The sequence below is a fragment of the Ovis canadensis genome, chromosome 2 (genome assembly GCF_042477335.2).
Source record: "Ovis canadensis isolate MfBH-ARS-UI-01 breed Bighorn chromosome 2, ARS-UI_OviCan_v2, whole genome shotgun sequence".
In the NCBI taxonomy this organism is placed as follows: Eukaryota; Metazoa; Chordata; class Mammalia; order Artiodactyla; family Bovidae; genus Ovis; species Ovis canadensis.
Genome location: NC_091246.1, coordinates 221,316,333 through 221,342,922, shown reverse-complemented (window position 1 = coordinate 221,342,922; position 26,590 = coordinate 221,316,333). Strand labels below are relative to the sequence as shown.

Below are 26,590 nucleotides of genomic sequence, written 5' to 3'. Positions count from 1 at the left end.
CTCCAATGCATGAAAGTGAAAAGTGAAAGTGAAGCCGCTCAGTTGTGTCTGACTCTTAGCGACCCCATGGACTGCAGCCTACCAGGCTCCTCCATCCATGGGATTTTCCAGGCAAGAGTACTGGAGTGGGGTGCCATAGCCTTCTCCATCAGGCTACCTTTATGACATTTTAATTAGTGCTACAACTCTGTGTTGGCATTTTTTTCAAGATTTTATAAATCAGTTATTAAAAATAATATTTCCCTATCTCTATCATTAATAGATATAATAATATTCAAAATATTAATAAACAAAAACTTCAATTAACTAGAATTTGGAAACCAGAAGGGGAAGTTCTCACTCCATGAGGAGAGAAAAGCCCATTTTGCTGGAGAATTAGCTAACAGTTTATTTGTTTAAGTCAGCATTCTGGTACCTCCTATAGGGATCACATAAAAAACTCTCATGGCTCTAGGTCTGGTGAGCAAACAGGTGCAATACTCACAATTGAGTGCTCTGCTGTTTACTACTTTTTTTTGCTGAATCTGGAGTTTGATGATAACAGCTTTCTCCTGGATCAAAGCTTTCACCCTATTTGCATTTGAAGCTCCCCAGTCTTCCCAGGTAGACTCAGGTTCAATTGATCCCAGAGTCAGGAAGATCCCTTGGAGAAGGAAATGGCTGCCCGCTTCATTATTCTTGCTTGGGAAATCCCATGGACAGAGGAACCTGGGGAGTCCCAGTCCATGGGGTTGCAGAGTCAGACATGATTTACCAGCTAAACAGCAGCAGCAGCAGGCCTTATTTGGGATCTATTTCCACGTTTTGTTCTTTCTGCTTAAGGCCTTGTTCTGTATCTGAGTACTTGTTTGACACGTTGGTCTGATTTTTCATACCAACAAATTTTACTTTCTCCTCCCCCATTAAATTGTGCTTTAATATTGTTTTTCATTCTCTTTCATTTTCATTAAATTTATTCTATTATCCCTAATATTGTGGAGTAGTTTTTTTTCCTTTAGATTTATTTTCTTGAGCAGTAATGAAAGCATTTAAGACTATGATTTCTTCTATTTTTGATGTTGCTCATGACTTTTATTGTGAAATAAAATTGTTATTTTAATAATTTACTACTCCTTAACTCATGAGTAATTTAGGATAAAACACATACATATTTACGTACTGAGGCTTTTTCTTTGGTTGATATGTCTTTATAAACACTATTGTTCATTGGCTCCCTTTTGTTGTTGACTACTGTTGCTTTCTTCTTGCATTCACTCAGTATCAAATAGGCCATCTTTGATCTTTTTGTACGATTTGGGTTTTGAATATAAGCATCACAAACTTTGCTAAAACTATACCCACATATGCAAAAAAAAAAAAAATAGAGAAAATTTTTATAAGATTTGGAAAAATATCTAAGAATGAAAGGAAACTAAATGACAATAACATTGCCAAATACGGGGTAGGAAAAATCAGGACATTGTTGCTGGTAAATGTGGACTCTCAACGATATTGCAACAATAATTTCCTAATCCTCTGTCTTTGCAACTACTCCCTTCAAATTCAAAGTTCTAGGTGGGCATACCCATATGCTTACTTCCTGGAAACCACAAAATAAACAAAAACAAAGAAAACCTGACCGCGTCAGCCCTACCTCCTACCAAGTGTCATACATTATAGGTTTCCCCTCAAAAGAGAATATTTCTTGGATGCCAGGTAGTCAAATAAACAACAAGTAGCCATTTCCAAATTTATAGTACACTCCATAATTTCATTTTGCTGTATGGCTGTATGCCAAGTTACTTCAGTCATGTCTGACTCTTTGCAGCACTATGGACTGAGGTCTACCAGGCTCCTCTGTCCATGAGATTCTCCAGGCAAGAACACTAGAGTGGGTTGTGCCCTCTTCCAGGGGATCTTCCCAGCCCAAGGATCAAACGTCTCCTGCATTGGCCGGTAGGCTCTTTACCACTAGCGCCACCTGGTATGGCTAACTCAACTTCAGTCGTGTCTTACTCTGTGTGATCCTATGAACTGCAGCCCATGAGGCTCCTCTGTCTATGGGATTTTCCAGGCAAGAATACTGGAGTGGATTGCCATGCCCTCCTCCAGGGGATCTTCCCACCCCAGAGATCGAACCTCTGTCTCCTCCATGTCCTGCATTGCTGGTGGATTCTTTACCACTAGGTGCCACCTGAGAAGCCCTGTATAGCTATATTTGACACTTTTTGCCTTTAAATACAGAACACATAACTGCCACAAACTGCTGTGTCTGAATTTACTTCGGTTTACTAAGAATTCAGATAATTTGTGTATGAGATAAGTAAAGAGGGATACACGAAGCACCTTGTCTTTTGTTTTGTTTTGTCTGTTTGTTTGTTTATTTTCTTTATTGAGTGAATGGCTTGGGCACAATTAATGATAAAAATATTATATTCAGTGTTCATGATTGTTCATTAGAAATGTGCTTTTAATTAACTGTTAATAATTTTCTGGTAGTGTAGATATACACAGCTTTACACTGATCACAACCACAGTAGGATGCCAGAAACACTTGCCAAAATTGTTGCATTTAATTCCTCCATTCATCAATGGTACCTTAAAACTACAATTAACATGCAGTACTACAGTGAATTCAAGGTTAAGATGATCTTGAAGTACAGCTAGGTCATCACTATTGAAGGTTTAACTGGTTGAATGTATAAAAGAATAAATACCAAGTGACAAAATTATCCTTAAGTAATTTCTATATGTTAAACTAAAATTAGGAGACTATGGACAAGATGGGTCAAATTAACATGACATAGACAGTGAAAATACAAATTGATGCAATGCATTACAGTCACTGAGTTCTTGAAAGTGATAGCAACAAGACAAAACACTGAGTGAAGTAATCTGCAATGGAATTGTTCAATTTCATTAAGCACCATTTAACTCATCAACCAAAGAGACAGAAGCACAAATTGTGAGAAAACTGGCTACCAATATAAGAAAAATAAGTGTTCATTTTTGACTACTAAATACATGCTCCCAATGTTAACATTGTGATTGAATTATTATCTCTACTTTAAAAAAGTCTTCCCTAGTGCCTCAGTTGGTAAATAATCTGTCTGCAATGCAGGAGACCCTGGTTCAATCTCTAGGTCAGGAAGATTCCCTGGAGAACAAAATGGAAACCCACTCCAGTCCTCTTGTCTGAAGAATTCCATGGACAGAGAAGCTGGGCAGGCTACAGGCCATGGGATCCCAAACAGTTAGACATGATTGTGAAACTCACTTTCACTTTCACTTGTCATGCTGAACTTCATGGCTTACTATACAACCAGGAAGTAACAGAAACTATATTCAAATTCCATTCTATCTGATTTCAAAGTCTATATTTTCTCTACACTCAACTTAAGGCAGAAAGGGCTGAAGACAGTGCACAGGTATTTTCTTTTGGTCAAACATATTCCATGATTAAGTTACCCTCAATATTCCTACATGATAATCCTATATCCTACTCAATTCAAATAGGTCCCAAAGTTTATTTTTGCCAAGAGACCATACCTAAGTTCAATCACATCTAAAATAGTGATATCCATGCCTCCTCTTTTGGTTTTAAATTCCACCAATCATTTATGCATATAACTTCACTGGAAATCTGAATGATGTCATAAACAGTTATCTGCATTATCAAAATAGGGATAAAGAACATTCTGTTTAACTTTGGTTACATGATTCTTACAAAGAAATGGCAACCCACTCCGTACTCTTGCCTGGAGATTGGTAGGTAGGTGTTACATGATTCTTACAAGGACATTAAATAATTGTGTTTTATCCTGTATTAGTGTTTACTCTTCCCCACAGTGTCAGACTTTATTTTGGGGGGCTCCAAAATTCCTGCAGATGGTGGTTGCAGCCATAAAATTAAAGATGCTTACTCCTTGGAAGGAAAGTTATGACCAACCTCGATAGCATATTCAAAAGCAGAGACATTACTTTGCCAACAAAGGTCCATCTAGTCAAGGTTATGGTTTTTCTAGTGGTCATGTATGGATATGAGAGTTGGACTGTGAAGAAAGCTGAGCACAGAAGAATTGATGCTTATGAACTGTGGTGCTGGAGAAGACTCTTAGGAGTCCCTTGGACTGCAAGGAGATCCAACGAGTCCATTCTAAAGGAGATCAGTCTTGGGTGTTCTTTGGGAGGACTGATGCTAAAGCTGAAACTCCAATACTTTGGCCACCTCATGCGAAGAGTTGACTCATTGGAAAAGACTCTGATGCTGGGAGGGATTGTGGGCAGGAGGAGAAGGGGACGACAGAGGATGAGATGCTGGATGGCATCACAGACTCGATGGGCATGAGTTTGGGTAAACTCCGGGAGTTGGTGATGGACAGGGAGGCCTGGTGTGCTGCGATTCATGGGGTTGCAAAGAGTCGGACATGACTGAGCGACTGAACTGAACTGAAAAGTGTATATTATAATAAAAAAGGCAAGGTTATCAAGCTGAATTAGACTTAGAAGGTTTCCATTTTACATGAAAGCAGAAGTCACTCTGTCACATCTGACTCTTTTCTACCCCATGGACTATACGGTCCATGGAATTCTCCAAGCCAGAATACTGGAGGGGGCAGTTGTTCCCTTCTCCAGGGGATCTTCCCAACCCAGGGATTGAACCTGGCTTCTCCCACATTGCTGGAATATTCTTTACCAGCTGAGCCATAAGGGAAGCCCAAGAATACTGGAGTGGGTAGCTAACCCCTTCTCCAGTGGATCTTCCCAACACAGGAATCTAACTGGGGTCTCATGCATTGCAGGTGGATTCTTTACCAGCTGAGCTACTAGGGAAGTCCAGTTTTTATATTTATGCCAGGCTCCTCTCTCCTTGAAATTTCCCAAGCAAGAATATTGGAGTAGGTTGCCATTTCCTACTCCAGAGGATCTTCCTGACACAGGGATTAAATCTGCATCTCTTGAATCTTCTGCATTGGCAGCTGGAATCTTTACTGTTAGCGCCACCTGGGAAGCCCTTTTATATGGAGTAGTATAAAACTCAGTGAAAGTCGCTCAGTTCTTTTGGACTCATTGTGCTCCCATGGACTATACAATTCATGGAGGTTTCCAGACCAGAATACTGCAGCGGGTAGCTTTATCCCTTCTCCAGTGAATCTTCCCAACGCAGGAATTGAACCTGAATTGCAGGAGAGTCTCCTGAATTGCAGGTGGTTTATTTACCAACTGAGCTATCAAGAAAGCCCTACACAACAACCTGTGGATCACAACAAACTGTGGAAAATTCTCCAAGAGATGGGAATACCACACTACCTGACCTGCCTCTTGAGAAAATGGTGTGCAGGTCAAGAAGCAACAGTGAGAACCAGACATGGAAAAACAGACTGGTTCCAAATCAGTAAAGGATTTGTAAAATTGTCACCCTCTTTATTTAACTTATAGCAGAGTACATCACGAGAAATGCTGGGCTGGATGAAGCACAAGCTGGAATCAAGATTGCCAGGAGAAATATCAATAACTTCAGATATGCAGATGATACCACCCTTACAGCAGAAACCAAAGAAGAACTAAAGAGCCTCTTGATGAAAGTGAAAGAGGACAGTGAAAAAGTTGCCTTAAGCCTCAACATTCAGAAAACTAAGATCATGTCATCTTGTCCTATCACTTCATGGCAAATAGATGGGGAAACAATGGAAACAGTGAGAGACTTTATTTTTCTGGGCTCCAAAATCACTGCAGATGGTGATTGCAGCCATGAAATTAAAAGACACTTGTTCCTTGGAAGAAAAGCTATGATCAACCTAGACAGCATATTAAAAAGCAGAGACATTACTTTACCAACAAGGTCCATCTAGTCAAAGCTATGGTTTTTCCAGTAGTCATGTATGGATGTAAGAGCTGGACTATAAAGAATGCTGAGCACCGAAGAATTGATACTTTTGAACTGTGGTGTTGGAGAAGACTCTTGAGAGTCCCTTGGACTGCAAGGGACCAACCAATCCATCCTAAAGTAAATCAGTCTGAATATGCATTGGAAGGACTGATGCTGAAGCTAAAACTCCAATACTTTGGCCACCTGATATGAACAATGGACTCACTGGAAAAGACCCTGATGTTGGGAAAGATTGAAGGCAGGAGGAGAAGGAGATAGAGGATGAGATGGTTGGATGGCATCACTGACATATGCACCTGAGTTTGAGTAAGCTCCATGAGTTGGTGATGGACAGGGAAGCCTGGTGGTGCTGCAGTCCATGGGGTCACAAAGAGTCATACATGACTGAGTGACTGAACTGTACTGAACTGATAAAACTCAGTATCACAGATGTTTACAAATGCCTTTCAATAACCAAGTCTTCTTTAATGTCAGGTTAAAATAGAGACTGCGTGTACAAAAACAGGGTTGCAATCTCAAGACCACCATTTATAGCTGTAGGCATTTGAAAAAGTTATTTAAAATCTCTGATCTTCTGGGTTTTTAGCTAGAATATGTTGAAAATGTAGTACTTGGGTGCAATTTCAAAAATGACAGAACAACCTTAGTTCGTTTCTAAAGCAAACCATTCAATATCACAGTAATCCAAGTCTAAGCCCCAACCACTAATGCTAAAGAAACTGAAGTTGAAAGGTTCTATGAAGACCTATAAGACCTTCTAGAACTAACATAAAAAAAAAAAAAGATGTCCTTTTCATCATAGGGGATTAGAATGCAAAAGTAGGAAGTTAAGAGATACATGGAATAACAGGCAAATTTGGCCTTGGAATATAAAATAGAGCAGGGCAAAGGCTAACAGAGTTTTGTCAAGACACTGGTCATAGCAAATACCTTTTTCCAATAACACAAGAGATGATTCTACACGTGGATATCACCTGATGGTCAATACTGAAATCAAACTGATCACATTCTTTGCAGCTGAAGATGGAGAAGCTCTATAAAGTTAGCAAAAACTAGACCTGGAGCTGATTGTGGCTCAGATCATGAGCTCCTTATTGCCAAACTCAGACTTAAATTGAAGAAAGTATGGAAACCCACTAGCCATTCAGGTATCACCTAAATCAAATCCCTTAAGATTATAGAGTGGAAGTGATAAACAGATTCAAGGGACTAGATCTTATAGAAAGAGTGCCTGAAGAACTATGAATGGAGGTTCATAACATTGCAGAGGAGGCAGTGACCTAAACCATTTTAAAGAAAAAGAAATGCAAGAAGTCAAATTGGTTGTCTGAGGAGGCTTTACAAATAGCTAAACCCTAAAGTTAATCACTTAGTAGTGTCCGACTCTTTGCGACTCCGGGGACTGTGGCCCACCAGGCTCCTCTGTTCATGGGGATTCTCCAGGCTAGAATACTAGAGTGGGTAGCCTTTCCCTCCTCCAATGGCTCTTCCCAACCCTAGGAATTGAACCCAGGTCTCCCACATTGCGGGCAGATTTCTTCCTGACTGAGCCACCAGGGAAGCCCAAATGAATACAAAAGACAGTGCAAAATAGTCTTAACTAAGACAAGAGTGAAGTTCTGTCTTTATAAGAATTATTCAAGCTATCCTGCATAACTGGCTAGAAGTATTACTGATTCTTGTATTGTCTTATACCTCAACGTTATATCTTTATTGCATTCAGTTTAAATGAAGTGCATAAAGTACAACTTATTCTTAACTCTTACTGAATTGAAATAATCTCATAAAACTAATCTATCCATATTTTTCAGTTAGAAACACACCATCATTATTAATCACTGTTTCCATTATTAAAATATGACTTTTCACAAAGCCTGGAAACCAGAGATGAAAGTAAAGTCTTCCTACTGCTGGCCATTGTCATGCTACTTCTTTTAACTGCAAGGATAAGAGAAAAAGAATGATGGTATTTGTGTTATGTATACAAACATATTATATGGTGTATACGTGTGTTCTCAGTCACTCAGACATGTTCAACTCTTCGCGACCCCATGGACAGTAGCCTGCCAGGTTCTTCTGTCCATGGAATGTTTTCAGCAAGATTACTGGAGTGGGTTGCCATTTCCTACTCCAGAGGATCTTCCTAACGCAGGGATAGAAATTGTGTCTCTTCCATCTCCTGCATTGTCAGATGGATTATTTACAATACAGAAAAAGAAATACAACTTTTTATGAGGTAAATAACCTTGTACTATGTTAAGTTGATTTATTTACTATTTTGTTATTTTATTAGTTTTTTAAAATATTTATTTTTAATTTTTAGAAAGCAGTGTTTTCAGATATTTTTCTATATATTAACAAAAAGCAAGGTATCTTATTTTTGATCCCTCCCTCCTTTCCTTCCTTCCTTCATAATCTATTGGTCATCTATTATGCCAAAGGTTGTGAAAGTAGAGAATAAAGATCAGAATTTCCTAACAGAGAAGTATTAGTAGGCAAACAGTTATGATATATGACAGTTATTCTATAAGTATACATAAAATATATTAAGTTCTTACATATATTAGTCAATTTTCTATGTACTTCATATGATCAGCCATTCAATTCCCATTATACACTCATGTGATAGATAGTACAACTTATCTTTGTTTTCCAAATGAGGCAACTAAGGTACACAGATTTTAGGCAATTATGGCCAATGCCACACTTCCAACAAGCAGCAGAATTTGGGTTTGAATCTGGGCAGAATGACTGTGTGCTATTACTGCACTGTATTGTCTGACATATATATGAGGTAACAGATTTAAGTCAAGTATTCTGTAGAAACACAAAGAAGCTCATTTATTTTTCAAACGTGTTTGCTATACCACATTACCGAATCCATTAGTTATTACACACAAAGGCAGCAGATTGGTAAGGTTTGTATTTTTGTGAGGAAAAAAAAAATGCCTCATTTGTCAAAAGTTTAACATTTTAAGTACTATATGCCCCCCAAATGGCAAAATTCTACTACGTGGTAAAAAATTTTCTTAGTTGTCTCTTGAGATGCCTAATCCAAATGGACAAACATGGAGAACTTTTTCAGGGAAGGTAAGTTAAGTCTTTACAATGAGAAGTAAACTCTCTATTTGAAGGGAGGAAGAGGTATTTCAGCTTGAATAAAGAGCAAAGGAAAAGCTTTTCCAAAAGAAAGATTTGGAAGAAAGATTTTCCTATACTGGCTAATTTCATGTGGTTATGATATAGTGAGTTTAATAACTGATAGTAGCTGACATTTATTTTGTGAGGGAGCAGTAAGCTTTGCAAAGGATTTGTGTAACAAATGTAAAGTTCTCTGATTTGAGGTGTCCAAAGTAAGGTGCATCACAATATATGGAAAGCAATTCAGTGAAGCTGTTTGTTTTCATGCACGGCAATGTTTCAAATATTTTGAGTATTCTTAAGTTGGTTAATTTTATTCAAATGAGTCCTTTGGCAATTAGAACTTTTACAAGTTTTTGTAATAAATCAGAGAGTGACCAAGAAAATGTTTTATACACCCACAGAATCTCACTGTTTTAGCAAAACATATAATTTTGAAGTTGATCTTAAAATAAGTTACGTGCTTTTTTCCCCAGAACACAAGTATTCTTAATTTCTTGACCATTTATGTTTTGACAAGGATTTGTTGACCATGCGGGCTTCTCTGGTGGCTCAGTGGTAAAGAATCGCCTGCAGTGAAGGAGACGTGGGTTCATTCTCTGGATCAGGAAGATCCCCTGGAGAAGGAAATAGCAACCCATTCCAATATTCTTGTCTGGGAAAGCCCATGGAGAGAGGAGCCTGGCAGGCTATAGCCCATGAGGTCTCAAAAGAGTCAGACATGATTCAGTGACTAAATGACAAATAAAATGACCATTTACTGTAAAGCAGATATTTTAGAAAATAATAATATCATCAAGGCGAAGGTAACATCTTTGACAGAGATAAAAAAATGAATCATTTTCAAAGGAAACTTTCTTTATGGAGCATTTGATAGCAATTTTTTTGGAAGTGCCTCCCCTGGCAAATAGGTAAGGGCAACCACCTTTCAAAACTCTTAACTCAAACGTTTTTAAACATGTAGAAATAGAATTTTCTGCTTTGTTTTAAAACATTTGAAAACATCCAGTTACTTTATAAAACCAAATGATTTAAGAGAATAGCAGTGAAACATGTACATTATCATATGTAAAATAGATGACCAGTGCAAGTTCAACGCATGAAGCAGGGCACCCAAAGCTGGTGCTCTGGGACAATCCAGAAGGATAGGGTATGGAGGGGGCTAGGAGGGGGGTTCATGATCGGGGGGCGGGGGGGAGCATACATGTATACCTGTGTCCAGTTCCTGTTGATATATAGCAAAAAACATCACAATATTGTAATCATTCTCCAATTAAAATAAATTAATTTAAAAAATAAAATAAAAATAAAAGCAAAAACAAATGAGCAACCACAGGAGGAGAGAAATGCCCAGCAAAATTTTAACAAAAGTGTCTTGGAATAACTAGATGAATTTGAAAATCCAATATCCAAATTGATTAGCTACAGATCATGATGCACTTTTTTTCTTTAGAGTTTTGTGTCTTTGTGAAGGATCATTTGCACATTTCATGGATGCTAAATTCAAGCATAAGTCTGACTTGTGAATCCCTGAGTTACGGTGTTAATGTTCTGAAAAAAATGTAAGCATACTGAATCAACTTTTCTCACTGAAATGACATTTTAACACTATTCTGAGAACCAGTGAGATCCAACCAAAACTAGAGGCTGTAAAATAAAAATATAGAATTGAGGTTGGAGAGTCAACCAGCTTCCTGTTTCACCCATTGACCAATTGGATGATCTAGGCCAACATGTTTTACTCTTCTGAGCCTTTGTTTTTTCTATTCCTAATAAGCCTGGCATGCTACAGTCCATGGGGTTGCAAAGAGTGCAACACAACTGAGCAACTGAGCTAAACTGAATATAGATAACAATGGTGGTTCCATTTAGCATTGCATGGCTCTTATAGGTAAAATGATGGTACACAGTAGGTGTTCAGAGTTATTCATGAAATCACCTCTTGGAATAGTGAGCTTTGGCACAAAAAGCCAAAGCTATAGTTATAACGAGTTTACATAGATTAATACTACATTATTTTAAGATAATTTCTCTTTGTGACTGCTCCCTAGTATGCTGTTCATTGAAAGCAGGGACTCTGTAACAGAACAGTCCAGAACCCATGACACTGCATGGCACAAAGATCTTCAACAAATGTTACTAAGCTCAATGTGGCTGAGGAATAAAACCTAGAGAGATAAGGTGCAATCATTGCCTTTGTTTCCAGATTCTGGCTTCTGAAGAACGTCAGGCTCCCTTCAAAGTTCACCAGATAGCATCTTAATAGAACAACAGGACTAGACAGAGTGCAGGTTGAATTGTGCAGTCACATGGGTTAGCACTACACAGGACCTAAGAGTTACTCTTTTTGGCAAGTTCTCAGGTTTTTCATTTCAGAGAAACACAGAGGAATCAGTTACTGGATCTTTTAGCTATAGCTAAGTCAGGACAACATGGTATGGTAAATGTGAGCCTGCTGAGTCAGTCTAGGGAGCAAGGCATGGCCACCAAAGGCAGTCCAAGTCATGAACTCTGTGTCTGACTCATTACAAGAGGTGAAATGTCATCAGTTCTAATTTTTGTCAGCCTCTCTCTGGACAGCTCACAGATGTATTACTCATTCTATTCTATGTTTTACTGTACAATGACACCATTCTTTTTCTTTCTTTTCCAAAGAAATTTCAAAGCCTTAGTAGTTTTCACCGGACTTGTGAATGACTAATAATGTTGGCTTCCAAATCACTGATGTATATTTGAATTTTTTATGTCACTTTTTGAGAGGGCATTGTACGTTTTCATTAAATGTACTATATTAGACATCATTTTCAGGCAATATTACAATCTGCTTTTTTAATTTTAATAAAAGAATTTTACTGTTTCATAACTTTGAGGGGAAATACTCTGCATGTAGTCCTATAAAATAGATCAATTTTATGCGTTTCCAAACTGCAAGCTATTTAACAGCCTCCATTTGGTAATTACAAAGATTTATAGCCTTTCCTCGTCTCCCACAAAATTCAGAGCCAATCTGTCCGGTTGACTTACAGACTGACTTAGAGGTCTCCACATTCATTATCTTTGACAGGAAGCTATTAGACTAGGTTAAAGATTTAAGACTAGTATATGTTTGGGAATGGGAGTGAGAGGTTTAAAACTAATTTATAGGAATATAATCCACTGGTTATTTTCATATTTCATCAAAAAATATTTTAAAAAAGTCACAATACTAGTTGATCACATTGAGATGACAAAATGTTCTGCTTTTGCTTCACTAAGAGAAGGGAGTCATTCATCTCATTTTAGATTCATATTTTCAGCATCACCTGACAGTTTATCATTTCTCAAGGAATTAACCTAATGCAAAAGCTATAAAAAGGAGATTATCAGAATACTACAGATGTAGTTGATGTTACAAGTCTAATATCCATATCAGTATGTTGTACAGGTTTTACTATTACACAGAAAACAAGATAGCTGTCCTGGTTACTTTTTTTTCAATATCTCATAATATGTAACTACAAAACTTTATTTTTAAATTCTTCATAAATCCCTGTTATACAAAAACTTAATTTCATATTATATAAACAATGTTTAACATGTACCCTTTAAAAACTATATATAAAATTTTAAAAAATATGGGTGTTTCAAGATTTGTTTTGTGTGTTAAAAATAAATGAGGCAGCTTAGAAACAAACTCACCAGAACAGCTAATGCAGCTTAAGTGAAATGATTCAGTTTAGTTATAGATTTGCAGTCATATATTACTTTTAGACTTTTATAATAATACTTAGTTAACAACTTGCATTGTCTAATTATTAATAAGCTAAATTAAGAGAATTCCCCTTTGTTTTACATGTTCAATTCCATTTTATATAGATACTGATTTAAATATATACATTTTTACCAATGAGTTTGAAATATTTTCAGAAAATAAACTAATAAATGAACTTTATTTCTAATTATTGATGTATTTACCATAATTACTGAACATTTTACTTATACCAAAGTTTTTCAGAGTCCTTTCCTTAGTATTAATGAATGTAATGTAGCTAGCACGTAGCTAACATGTAGCTAGCATTCAGGGTAATAACAAATTTGCAATAGTATTAATAATATAAATTTTAATTTGTCATTAAAACTAATTTGAAAAAATATATTAATAATGATTAAAGAAACACAATCTTTCTATGGACTTATATTCAATTCAAATGCTGTTCTGCTGTATGCTAAGGCCCTTTGCATATGAATTTCTATTTCCTCCTGCTCTCCGATATACTGTAGGAAATAAGACCAGAACACAAAGAGTTCCCAACAACAGATAGAAAGGTCACCGTCATAAACAACTCTATGCATAGAAGGAAGATACAAGGAGGCAACTTCTGTTCATAAGAGAATATTACTTTCAAATATTGTGCTTAGTCGCTCAGTTGTGTCCGACTCCTTGCGACCCCATGGATTGTAGCCCTCCAGGCTCCTCTGTCCATGGGGATTCTCCAGGCAAGAATACTGGAGTGGGTTGCCATTTCCTTCTCCATCCAAGCATTAGTGCTCAAGTTTATTCACAGGAAAACAAATAAATAAGAGATATGCTTTCTGGGAACATTCAGTTACAGCACTCTGAGAGACTAAAAAAAAAAAAAAAAAAAATCCTATACCAAAAGAAAATGAGCAAAAAATTTAGGTCACTGCTAAATTAATATTTCCTCTGTGGGTTTTCCTTTACCAATTGCTTTTACACACACTTCATATCTAAGTATTGAGACTAAATGAGTCAAAAATTTTGCTTTTTCATTGATGCTCCATTAGCAGGATTGAACTCTCTTGCACAGGGTCTAAGCTATTTTAAATCAAGGAGGTGGCTGTGGCACCTTTTTACCCAACAACAAATCATTCTGATTTTACTAATTCATGGCTGATGCACTTTTCCCACAGTGCGCTTTGACTGCTGTTCCCTGACATGCTGTAACACGTGAAGCTGTATCCAAGGTATCTGTCACTCTACCATTAGCTGTTTTCTAAAATATGTGAACCTAAGGACTCTGTGTACTCTATCCTAAATCAATTTGCCTCAGAGAACTAAACAGGGCCTCCCATAATGAATTCAGGTCCTTGTTCATACCATCTGTATGTTCATCATCATATTCCTTTACAGAGGTCAATCATGCATTGTATACAGAAGGATACAAGGGAAACATTTACAAGTTGCCTATCTTTCCTGACTCATAAGCCAGAAAATATGGATTTTTTTTCCCTTTTGATATAGTCTCCTGGAGTCCTAGTTTCCTTCATTATCCTGATCAAATGTTGCTAAGAACAAATATGGAGATTCTGCATATCTTGGCATTCTCCAAACTACTGAAGTGTGTGCTCAATTCGCTGTGCTTTAGCTTCTCTGGTGGTAAAGAGTCTGCCTGCAATGCAGGAAACCCAGGTTCAACCCCTGAGTTGGGAAGATCTCCTGGAGAATGAAATGACAGCCCACTCCAGCATTCTTGCCCGGGAAATCCCATGGACAGAGGAACCTGGCAGGCTACGGTTCATGGGATTGCAAAGAATTGGACACAACTGAGTGACTAACACTTTCACCTTTCTCCTTCCCAAATCTTTAATCCTTTCCACAAGTTGTCTCCCTCTCAGATTCTGGAAGTACAGTCTTTTCTCCTCCTCATCTTCACAGCCAAACTCTGTGAAAATGTAGTCCCCAAATTCCATCTCCATTTGTTCACATGTAATTTACTTCTGAGGTCATACATTAGTATACATTAGTATCCAGGATTATCTGTTTTAACATAGAAAAATCCCATAACCCAGGAAAACTTGCAATTTTAGATAAAGTGGGACAGCTGGCCACTTTTAAACTCCTTTTCTTTTCTCACATTACCTCCACCTCCAATCACTCTTCAAATTGTGAGAGGTAAACCCTTTATCCTGAATTCATTCTTTCCTTTTAATTCTCACAATCTCCTAGTTTAAATTCTCAGCTGCTCACAGCCTACTGTATAAGCCTCCTCAATGAGAATGACTGTTAACTCTACTATCAGATACATCTTTCTAAAGGGCTAATCTGACTGTTACCTGGTTTGCTTGCGTGTGTGTGAAAGTTGCTCACTCGTGTCCAACTCTTTGCAATCCCCATGGACTATACAGTCCATAGAATTCTGGAGTGGGTAGCCTTTCCCGTTTCCAAGGTATCTTCCCAACTCAAGGACTGAACCCAGGTCTCCCGCAGCATTGCAGGTGGATTGTTTACCAGCTGAGCCATCAGGGAAGCCCAAGAATATTGGAGTGGGTAGTTTATCCCTTCTCCAGCAGATCTTCCCAACCCAGGAATTGAACTGGGGTCTCCTGCATTGCAGGTGGATTCTTTGCCAACTGAGCTATCAGGGAAGCCATGTTTTGCTTAACATGCTTTAGTAGATTCCCTCTGAAAATAATAAAACTTCAATCAGATACTTGGTGATCTTGAGCTCATCTATCTGTATACACTTGCTTATGTTTTATTTCCTCTTTCTTAAGCTCTATCAATACATATTATTACTCTCCAAATATGCTTTTATAGCCTCATACCTCTAGAGCTTTGTAAGGTATGCACTATTCTTTCCTGGAACCCATCTTCTTGAGATTATTTGGTATACCCTACTTACCCTCTAACTCTCAGCACAAGGACAGCCTCCTCTTGGGAGTCATCCACATCCTTCTAGGCAGATAAGAGTTCTCCCTGCTTTTCCCCTGTATCTTGTATTTTCTTCCATTTTAATATATACCTCACCACATTAAAATAATCTCTTGGTTTTTCTTCCTTTCTAAGATACAAGGTCCTTAAAGAGAGGTGCTATGCATTTCCCTGTCATATGTATTTTACCAGCAGAGTTTCTATCTCAATAAATAATTGCTGCATTAATGTTTAATGAAGCAATTACATTGTTTTATATTCCTACTTTTAGGCGGCATGGTAGATAAAAGCATGTAGATAAGATCTTATAAACAGAAACTTATTATCATTCCTTTATCCTACGTGCCCCTATACAATGTCTTTATAAGTTGTACCTTGCACCTGAAAAGTGACCAAGAGTGACTAGACCTATCAAAATTGGAAAAAAAATGTTAACAATTAGCTTACCGTTCTTGCATCCCAGATGGACAGTGACTTATCAGCAGAGCCCGTGAGAAGAGTGTTGGAGTAAGGAAAAAACTCGATGCTGTTCACAGAATCTGTGTGTCCATACAAGGTATATCTGCATCTTTCACTGCACAGAAAAATATTAAGAGTTAAAGTTTGCAAAGTGAGCACCTAAATGTTCCTTATTCTTTCTGTACAATGCTAACAAAGGTAATTTAAATGTTTGAGGCATAGTTTTGTAAATGGCAAAAGTGTACAACAACATTTTAAAAGGAGCATTCTACAACCACCTTATATTCCAAGAACTTTACAGAATTAGTAGCATAAAATAGACTAATTACATCCAATTTATAAAATCTCATTTATTCTTTATCATGAAATTACTACTTAAAAATTGGTCCCAACACATGAAGTAATATTCTGAGAAAAGAACTGCATGTGTGCTACAATATGTGAAGACCAGATAAGCTTCTTTAACTTGCTCAGTTTCTTTCTTTTCTTTTTTTTTTTTTTTTTTTTCTCAGCATGGGCTGTATATTCGAATCACCTATCATGCAGCTTAACTAGCTGGTTCAGTTCACTTCAGTCACTCGGTTGTGCCTGACTCTTTGTGACCCCATAGACTGCAGCACACCAGGCTTCCCTGTCCATGGGATTCTCCAGGCATTTGGTCATCATATTAGAAATGTACCTATGTGCTGTGCTGTGCTTCGTTGTTTAGTCATGTACAACTCTCTGCAACCCTACGGACTGTAGCCTGCCAGGCTTCTCTGCCCATGGGATTCTCCAGGCATTTCTAGTATGATAACCAGCCGGTTAAGCTCTGATCAACTGATTGGTGACTGGCTTGAGCCATTCCACACATGACAGCAGAGTGGAGTGGGAAAAATTCTGCAATGGGAGCAGGGAGACTGGATTTCAGTCCTAACTATGACAGGAACCAGTAGGGTTACCATCAGTTCAGTTCAGTCGCTCAGTCATGTCCGACTCTTTGCGACCCCATGAATCACAGCACTCCAGGCCTCCCTGTGCATCACCAACTCCCGGAGTTCTCTCAGACTCACATCCATCAAGTCAGTGTTGCCATCCAGCCATCTTATCCTCTGTCGTCCCCTTCTCCTCCTGCCCCCAATCCCTCCCAGCATCAGAGTCTTTTCCAATGAGTCAACTCTTCGCATGAGGTGGCCAAAGTACTGGAGTTTCAGCTTCAGCATCATTCCTTCCAAAGAAATCCCAGGGTTGATCTTCAGAATGGACTGGTTGGATCTCCTTGTAGTCCAAGGGACTTTCAAGAGTCTTCTCCAACACCACAGTTCAAAAGCATCAATTCTTTGATGCTCAGCCTTCTTCACAGTCCAACTCTCACCACAGAGAAGTTATTAATCTCAGTAATAGTACAGTTCCTTCTTGTGAGAATGAGATTACTTAATTTGAAACACTGAGAGGTCCAATGTAGCTCCGATAATCTGAGATTTTTGACTAAGGCAGTAAACATAAAAGGGAAAGAAGAAGTCAAACTGAGCATAACATCAGATAACTGTTTGGAATGAAGTTTATTTCACCTGAAATTTTGGCATTTTTGAGAAGCCAGAAAATTTTAAGATTTATGTGGATACATAATATGTAAATTACTCAATGGCAATTCGATGGATACTTTTCATATCAAAGTGAAGTACTATAGTAATTAATAGCAGGAACAAGGAAATAAAATCAATAAATTCATTAGTCATGGCCATTTTGTATCAGTTCCCTTATCTCAATATTTCTGAGAGAAGCTGATAATAATTTGATCTTTAAAGTTGATGAAATGTCAGTCTCTACCAGGGGTCCACACTCTACGGCCCAACGGCTAGTGGCCTATTTTTGTAAAGAATGATTTACTGGAACATGTCAATTTGTTTACATATGTCTATTGCTGCTTTCCCCTGACAATAGCAGAGTTGCATAGTTCTGAGAGACCATATGGTTCATAAGCCTAAAATATTTAGTATGTGACCTTTCAAAAAGATATTTGGATATTTATAAGTATGCTCAAGTTTTATGACATGTTTTTGAGATGGGTGCTAAACTTACAGGATAAATTACTTTATTTTTATAGAATTCTTGTTTTGTGTAGAAATTTTACTTGCTGTTTTCTAATAATTCTAAAAATATCAATACAAAGCATTTTTTGAAAGGCTTACATTCCAAAGTCCACTACAGTGAAATAATCATCTTTAACTATTAATTGTTCCAGGTATAGCTCTATAAGAGAGAGAGAGAGATTTTACAGCAAAATGAAAATTATGTGTATATTATATAATGTAGCAAATTATTAAATTAAATTATATGAGTTTACCATGAATGAAAACAACTAGGATTAAAGGCATGGCTGAAAGTTGTCAGTGTTTTTTCATTCTGAAATATTCTCTAAAAGGCACTCTCAGATTGAGAAAATATTAAAATTAAGCATGCTATTTTTAGTTGTATTTCATTTATAGAAAGTATAAGTTAAAAAGAAAATGCTTATAATTATGACATGTTTATAATTCCTCCCACTTTTACTCACCAACCAAGTTTTTGAAATAATATTGTCAATCTTATAATGTCAAAAATCAAAACACATATGATCAGCAATCACAAGTCAGTTTTTGTGCCAGTGTTCTAAATATCTACTTAAATAAATTTTCTTAACTTTTATATATTTCATTGATTATTCAGTACTTCAAGAGCAATTTTGAATGTCGTAGTTTCTTGAGTCATCAATCCTCAAACATTTGTGGATAAATGTTTCACTGTCTCCTATGAGAGATAAAGTTCGAGGCCAGCCTAATCTCTCTTACCTTTCATGTTTAGCTTCCCCTGTGGATGATCTGCTTTTTATGCCCACAGCTCTAATATTCTTTTGCAAACAATGGAATGCAGCATGGCATGGCTTGGTAGCAATTTCCATCTTAGACTTTTGTTCTTCTAGTATAGAGTTATTCCTTTACTATATATTCATATTTTTCTCTCCCATTTATTCTTTTTTTCCCTTTATGAACACTAGCTGTTTTATTTTGTTTCATTTTTCTCCTTCATTTAATATTCACTCTATAATCCTTGTATTATAGAGAAAAATTATATATATATATGGATATAAGGATTATATACACATGTGTATATATACATATATATGTAATTACTTTTTTATAACTTAAAAAATTTTTAATTATGGTTATTTGTGTGTATGTGAAGAGGGAGCAATCTATAAAATCTTTATGTTTCTGATTTCAATTTTCCCCCAATATTTCTCAGTCTGCTTTTCAACTATTGTCTTACAAAATAATAAAATGCTTTAACTCTTTTGATGTTCTCTTTTATTATATAAAATCAACTTGAAATATAGGATTCGTGTAATTCATTGAAAATATAGAGGACTTTTTGTCTTAATTATCGGTAATTTTACTTAGGTAATTCCTTCTTCACTGTATGTTCTTCAGTAGAATTTGGTTTATATTCATTTATTCTTCAATGTTTTCAATTCATCATCAGTTATGGGTTTGTTTCTTTTTATTATGACAATATTATATGGGACAGCTACTTGCTAAAGATTGACAGCAGAAAGAGAGAAATTAGACTTATCTTTCATTTCTAATCAGATTTGCTCTCTTCCAAAAGACTTCTTACTAAATACTACTGGGTTTATCCCTCAAGTTCATCTTTCCTTCACTTCTGTATTTTTTAAGTATAGATATAGCTTGTTGTCAAACAACTCAAGGCACAGGCTTTATGTTAAATCTAAAGGCTCCTGCTTCCCTCACCACCCTCAGCCTGCCTCACCTCTGGCAGTTTCCTCTATCTTCTTTATATAACAGTAAAAATGTCTTGTTGAGATTCGTGCCACTATGATAAAGTAACCAGTACTGTACTTTTCTCTCCACAATAAACAACTGCAAAATGACACACATTATATGTGGCTATGATTTTCTGGCACTGAACTAAACACAGAAAAGGAGGGTATCCCTGAGCACAGAAAAAACATTTAGGGAGCACCATGACCTAGGAAGTCAAGAAACACCTGGAGTAACAGGCAAATTTGGCCTTGGAATGCGGAATGAAGCAGGGCAGAGACTAATAGAGTTCTGCCAAGAAAACGCACTGGTCATAGCAAACACCCTCTTCCAACAACACAAGCGAAGACTCTACACATGGACATCACCAGATGGTCAACACCAAAATCAGATTGATTATATTCTTTGCAGCCAAAGATGGAGAAACTCTATACAGTCAACAAAAACGAGACCAGGAGCTGACTGTGGCTCAGATCGTGAACTCCTTATTACCAAATTCAGACTTAAATTGAAGAAAGTAGGAAAAACTGCTAGACCATTCACGTATGACCTAAATCAAATCCCTTATGATTATACAGTGGAAGTGAGAAATAGATTTAAGGGAATATATCTGATAGATAGAGTGTCTGATGAACTATGGAATGAGGTTCGTGACATTGTACAGGAGACAGGGATCAAGACCATCCCCATGGAAAAGAAATGCAAGAAAGCAAAATGGCTATCTGGGGAGGCCTTACAAATAGCTGTGCAAAGAAGAGAAGTGAAAAGCAAAGGAGAAAAGGAAAGATATAAGCATCTGAATGCAGAGTTCCAAAGAATAGCAAGAAGAGATAAGAAAGCCTTCCTCAGTGATCAATGCAAAGAAATAGAAGAAAAGAACGGAATGAGAAAGACTAGAGATCTCTTCAAGAAAATCAGAGCTACCAAGGGAACATTTCATGCAAAGATGGGCTCGATAAAGGACAGAAATGGTCTGGACCTAACAGAAGCAGAAGATATTAAGAAGAGATGGCAAGAATACACAGAAGAACTGTACAAAAAAGATCTTCATGACCCAGATAATCACAATGGTGTGATCACTCATCTAGAGCCAGACACCCTGGAATGTGAAGTCAAGTGGGCCTTAGGAAGCATCACTATGAACAAAGCTAGTGGAGGTGATGGAATTCCAGTTCAGCTATTTGAAATCCTAAAAGATGATGCTATGAAAGTGCTGCACTCAATATGCCAGCAAGTTTGGAAAACTCAGCAGTGGTCACAGGACTGGAAAAGGTCAGTTTTCATTCCAATCCCAAAGAAAGGCAATGCCAAAGAATGCTCAAACTACTGCACAACTGCAGTCATCTCACAGGATAGTAAAGTAATGCTCAAAATTCTCCAAGCCAGGCTTCAGCAATATATGAACCATGAACTTCCTGATATTCAAGCTGGTTTTAGAAAAGGCAGAGGAACCAGAGATCAAATTGCCAACATCCACTGGATCATGGATAAAGCAAGAGAGTTCCAGAAAAACGTCTATTTCTGCTTTATTGACTATGCCAAAGCTTTTGACTGTGTGGATGACAATAAACTGTGGAAAATTTTGAGAGAGATGGGAATACGAGACCACCTGACCTGCATCTTGAGAAATCTGTATGCAGGCCAGGAAGCAACAGTTAGAACTGGACATTGAACAACAGACTGGTTCCAAATAGGAAAAGGAGGACGTCAAGGCTGTATATTGTCACCCTGCTTATTTAACTTCTATGCAGAGTACATCATGAGAAAGTCTGGGCAGGAAGAAACACAAGCTGGAATCAAGATTGCTGGGATCAATACCCTCAGATATGCAGATGACACCACCCTTATGGCAGAAAGTGAAGAGGAACCAAAAAGCCTCTTGATGAAAGTGAAAGAGTAGAGTGAAAAAGTTGGCTTAAAGCTCAACATTCAGAAAATGAAGATCATGGCATCTGGTCCCATCATTTCATTGATGGGGAAACGGTGGAAACAGTGTCAGACTTTATTTTGGGGGGGCTCCAAAATCACTGCAGATGGTGATTGCAGCCATGAAATTAAAAGACGCTTACTCCTTGGAAGAAAAGTTATGACCAACCTAGATAGCATATTCAAAAGCAGAGATATTACTCTGCTGACTAAGGTCCGTCTAGTCAAGGCTATGGTTTTTCCAGTAGTCATGTATGGATGTGAGAGTTGGACTGTGAAGAAGGGTGAGTGCTGAAGAATTGATGCTTTTGAACTGTGGTATTGGAGAAGACTCTTGAGAGTCCCTTGGACTGCAAAGAAATCCAACCAGTCCATTCTGAAGGAGATCAACCCTGGGATTTCTCTGGAAGGAATGATGCTGAAGCTGAAACTCCAGTACTTTGGCCACCTCATGCGAAGTGTTGACTCATTGGAAAAGACTCTGATGCTGGGAGGGATTGGGGGCAGGAGGAGAAGGGGACGACAGAGGATGAGATGGCTGGATGGCATCGCTGACTCGATGGACGTGAGTCCAGGTGAACTCCAGGAGTTGGTGATGGACAGGGAGGCTTGGCATGCTGTGATTCATGGGGTCGCAAAGAGTCGGACACGACTGAGTGACTGAACTGAACTGATGACCTCTCTTCTTGTCTTCTCCACGAAGCCCCAGCAAGGTGGTAGGCACTGGAGCAACTTTGAGGAAATAACCCCCATCCAAGGGCAAAGGAGAAGCCCCAGCAAGATGGTAGGAGGGGCAAAATTGCCCCATTGAGAATCAAACCCCATACCCGCCAGAGACTCTCAGAAGTCTCAAACAAACCTTGTATGCACCAGGACCCAGAGACCCCACAGAGACAAGCCAGAACTATGTTTGAGTGTCTCGTGTGGGGGTTTGGGTGAGCAGTGGCCTGCTGCAGGGGCGGGGGCACTGGGTGCAGTAGACCTAGGTATGGCATAAGCCCTCTTGCAGGAGGTTGCCAGTAACCCCACCATAGAACTACCAGAGCTTACACAGGACTGGGGTAACAGACCCTTGGAGGGCACAAACAAAACCTTGTGTGCACCAGGACCCAGGAGAAAGGAGCAATGATCCACAAAAAACTGACCCAGGCTTGCCCGTGAATATCCAGGAGTCTCTGGCAGAGGCATTGTCAGAGGTGGCGTGGTGCAGGGTTGGGGGCACTGAGTGCAGCAGTGCTGCATGGGACCTGTTAAAGGAGGTCAGCATTATTTTCATTACCTCCAACATAGTTTCGCCTCAGGTCAAATAATAGAGAGGGAACACAGCCCCGTCAATCAACAGAAAATTGGATTAAAGATTTACTAAGCATGGCACTGGCCATCAGAATAAGATCCAGTTTCCCCCTCAGTCAGTCTCTCCCATCAGGAAGCTTCCATAAGCCTTTTATCCTTCTCCATCAGAGGGCACACAGAATGAAAACCACAATCAGAGAAAACTAACCAATCTGATCACATGGACAACAGCCTTGTCCAACTCAGTGAAACTATGAGCCATGCCATATAGGGCCACCCAAGACGGACGGGTCATGGTGGAGAGATCTCACAAAACATGGTCTATTGGAGAAGGGAATGGCAAACCACTTCAGTAATCTCACCTTGAGAACCCAACGAATGGTATGAAAAAGAAAAAAAAAAAAAAAAAAAGGACATGAAAGATGAACTCCCCGGGTTGGTAGGTGCCCAAAATGCTACTGGAGATCAGTGGAGAAATAACTCCAGAAAGAGTGTAGAGTTGGAACCAAAGCAAAAACAATACCCAGTTGTAGATGTGACTGGTGATGGAAGTAAAGTCTGATGTTGTAAAGAGCAATACTGCATAAGAAACTGGAATGTTATGTCCATGAATCAAGGCAAATTGGAAGTGGTCAACCAGGAGATGGTGAGAGTGAACATCAACATTTTAGGAATCAACAAACTAAAATGGACTGGAATGGGTGAATTTAACTCAGATGACCATTATATCTACTACTGTAGGCAAGAATCCCTTAGAAGAAATGGAGTAGTCATCATAGTCAAAAAAAGAATCCAAAATTCAGTACTTGGATGCAATCTCAAAAATGACAGAATGATCTCTGTTTGTTTCCAAGGCAAACTATTCAATATCACAGTAATCCAAGTCTATGCCCCAATCAGTAACACAGAAGAAGCTGAATGTTTGTATGAAGACCTACAAGACCTTCTAGGACTAACACCCAAAAAAGAATGTCCTTTATATTATAAGGGAATGGATTGCAAAAGTAGGAAGTCAAGAAATACCTGGAGTAACAGGCAAATTTAGCCTTGGAGTACAGAATGAAAGAGGGCAAATGCTACCAGAGTTTTGCCAAGAGAATGCACTGATCATAGCAAACATCCTCTTCCAACAACAAAAGAGATGACTCTACACATGGGCATAACTAGATTGCCAATACCAAAATCTGATTATTTAAATTATTTGCAGCAAAAGATGGAGAAGCTCTATACAGTCATAAAAACAAGATGGTGAGCTGACTGTAGCTCAGATCATAAACTCTTTATTGCCAAATTCAGACTTATATTGAAGAAAGTAGGGAAAAACCACTAGATCACTCAGATATGACCTAAGACAAACCCCTTAAGATTATACAGTGGAAGTGATTAATAGATTTAAGGGATTAGATTTGATAGAGTGCCTGAAGAACTATGGATGGAGATTCATGACATTGTACAGGAGGCAGGGATCAAGACCATCCCCAAGAAAGTAGTACAAAAAGGGAAAATGGTTATCTGAGGAGGCCTTACAGATAGCTGTGAAAAGAAGAGAATAGAAATGGAAAGGAGAAAAGGAAAGATATACCCATTTGAATGCAGAGTTCCAAAGAATAGCAAGGAGAGATAAGAAAGACTTCCTCAGTGATCAATGCTAAGAAATAGAGGAAAACAACAGAATGGGAAAGACTAGAGATCTCTTCAAGAAAATTAGAGATAACAAGGGAACATTTCATGCAAAGATGGGCTCGATAAAGGACAGAAATGGTCTGGACCTAACAGAAGCAGAAGATATTAAGAAGAGGTGTTGGGAATACACAGAAGAACTATACAAAAAAGATCTTCATGACCCAGATAATCATGATGGTGTGATCACTCATCTAGAGCCAGACACCCTGGAATGCAAACTCAAGTGGGCCTTAGGAAGCATCACTACAAACAAAGCTAGTGGAGGTGATGGAATTATAGTGGAGCTATTTCAAATCCTGAAAGATGATGCTGTGAAAGTGCTGCACTCAATATGCCAGCAAATTTGGAAAACTCGGCAGTGGCCACAGGACTGGAAAAGGTCAGTTTTCATTCCAATCCCAAAGAAAGGCAATGCCAAAGAATGCTCAAACTACTGCACAATTGCACTCATCTCACAAGCTAGTAAAGTAATGCTCAAAATTCTCCAAGCCAGGCTTCAACAATACATGAACTGTGAACTTCCAGATGTTCAACCTATATTTAGAAAAGGCAGAGGAACCAGAGATCAAATTTCCAATATCCACTTGATCATCGAAAAAGCAAGAGTTTCAGAAAAATATCTACTTCTGCTTTATTGACTATGCCAAAGCCTTTGACTCTGTGGATCACAACAAACTGTAGAAAATTCTTCAAGGGATTGGAATACCAGATCTCCTGACCTGCATCGTGAGAAATCTATATGCCAGTCAAGAAGCAACAGTTAGAACTGGACATGGGACAACAGATGGGTTTCAAATTTGGAATGGATTACATCAAGGCTGTATATTGTCACCCTGCTTATTTAACTTATATGTATAGTACATCATGAAAAATGCTGGGGCTGGATGAAGAACAAGCTGGAAGCAAGGTTGCTGGGAGAAATATCAATAACCTCAGATACACAGATGATACCACCCTTATGGCAGAAAGCAAAGAACTAAAGAGCCTTTTGATGAAAGTGAAAGAGGAGAGTGAAAAAGTTGGCTTAAAGCTCAACATTCAGTAAATGAAGAGCATGGCATCTGGTCCCATCACTTCATGGCAGATAGATGGGGAGACAATGGCAACAGTGACAGACTTTATTTTCTTGGGCTCCAAAATCACTGCAGATGGTGACTGCAACCATGAAATTAAAAGACACTCGCTCCTTGGAAGAAAAGTTATGACCAACCTAGACAGCATACTAAAAAGCAGAGACATCAGTTTGGCAACAAAGTAGAGAGACTACTAGTCTTAAAGAGACTAGAGGCTTTACTTGCCTCTAGCCAAGGCTATGGTTTTTCCAATAGTCATGTATGGATGTGAGAGTTGGACTATAAAGAAAGCTGAGCACCAAAGAATTGATGATTTTGAACTGTGATGTTGGAGAAGACACTTGAGGAGACTGTTGAGAGTCCCTAGAACAGCAAGAGATCCAACCTAAAGATCCATCCAATCTATCCTAAAGGAAATCAGTTCTGAATTTCATTGGTGACTGATGCTGAAGCTGAAACTCCAATATTTTCATCATCTGATGCAAAGAAGTGACTCATTTGAAAAGACCTGGATCCTGGGAAAGATTGAAGGTGGGAAGAGAAGGGGATGGTAGAGGATGAGATGCTTGGATGGCATGACCGACTGGATGGACATGAGTCTGAGTACTCTCTGGGAGTTGGTGATGAAGAGGGAAGCCTGGCATGCTGCAGTTCACGGGATTGCAGAAGAATCGGACATGACCGAGCCACTGTA

The 26,590-nt window shown here is 38.4% G+C and overlaps 1 protein-coding gene across 2 annotated transcripts in view; it reads right to left on the bottom strand.

The window, feature by feature from the left end:
- SPAG16 (sperm associated antigen 16) overlaps window positions 1–26,590 on the bottom strand; it is a 1,117,670-nt gene that overhangs the window by 422,302 nt on the left and 668,778 nt on the right. For both annotated transcript variants that reach the window (XM_070292279.1, XM_069578269.2), the window contains exon 13: window positions 16,110–16,236. In XM_070292279.1, coding sequence (XP_070148380.1) covers window positions 16,110–16,236 — 127 coding nt within the window. The remainder of the gene's footprint in view (window positions 1–16,109; window positions 16,237–26,590) is intronic.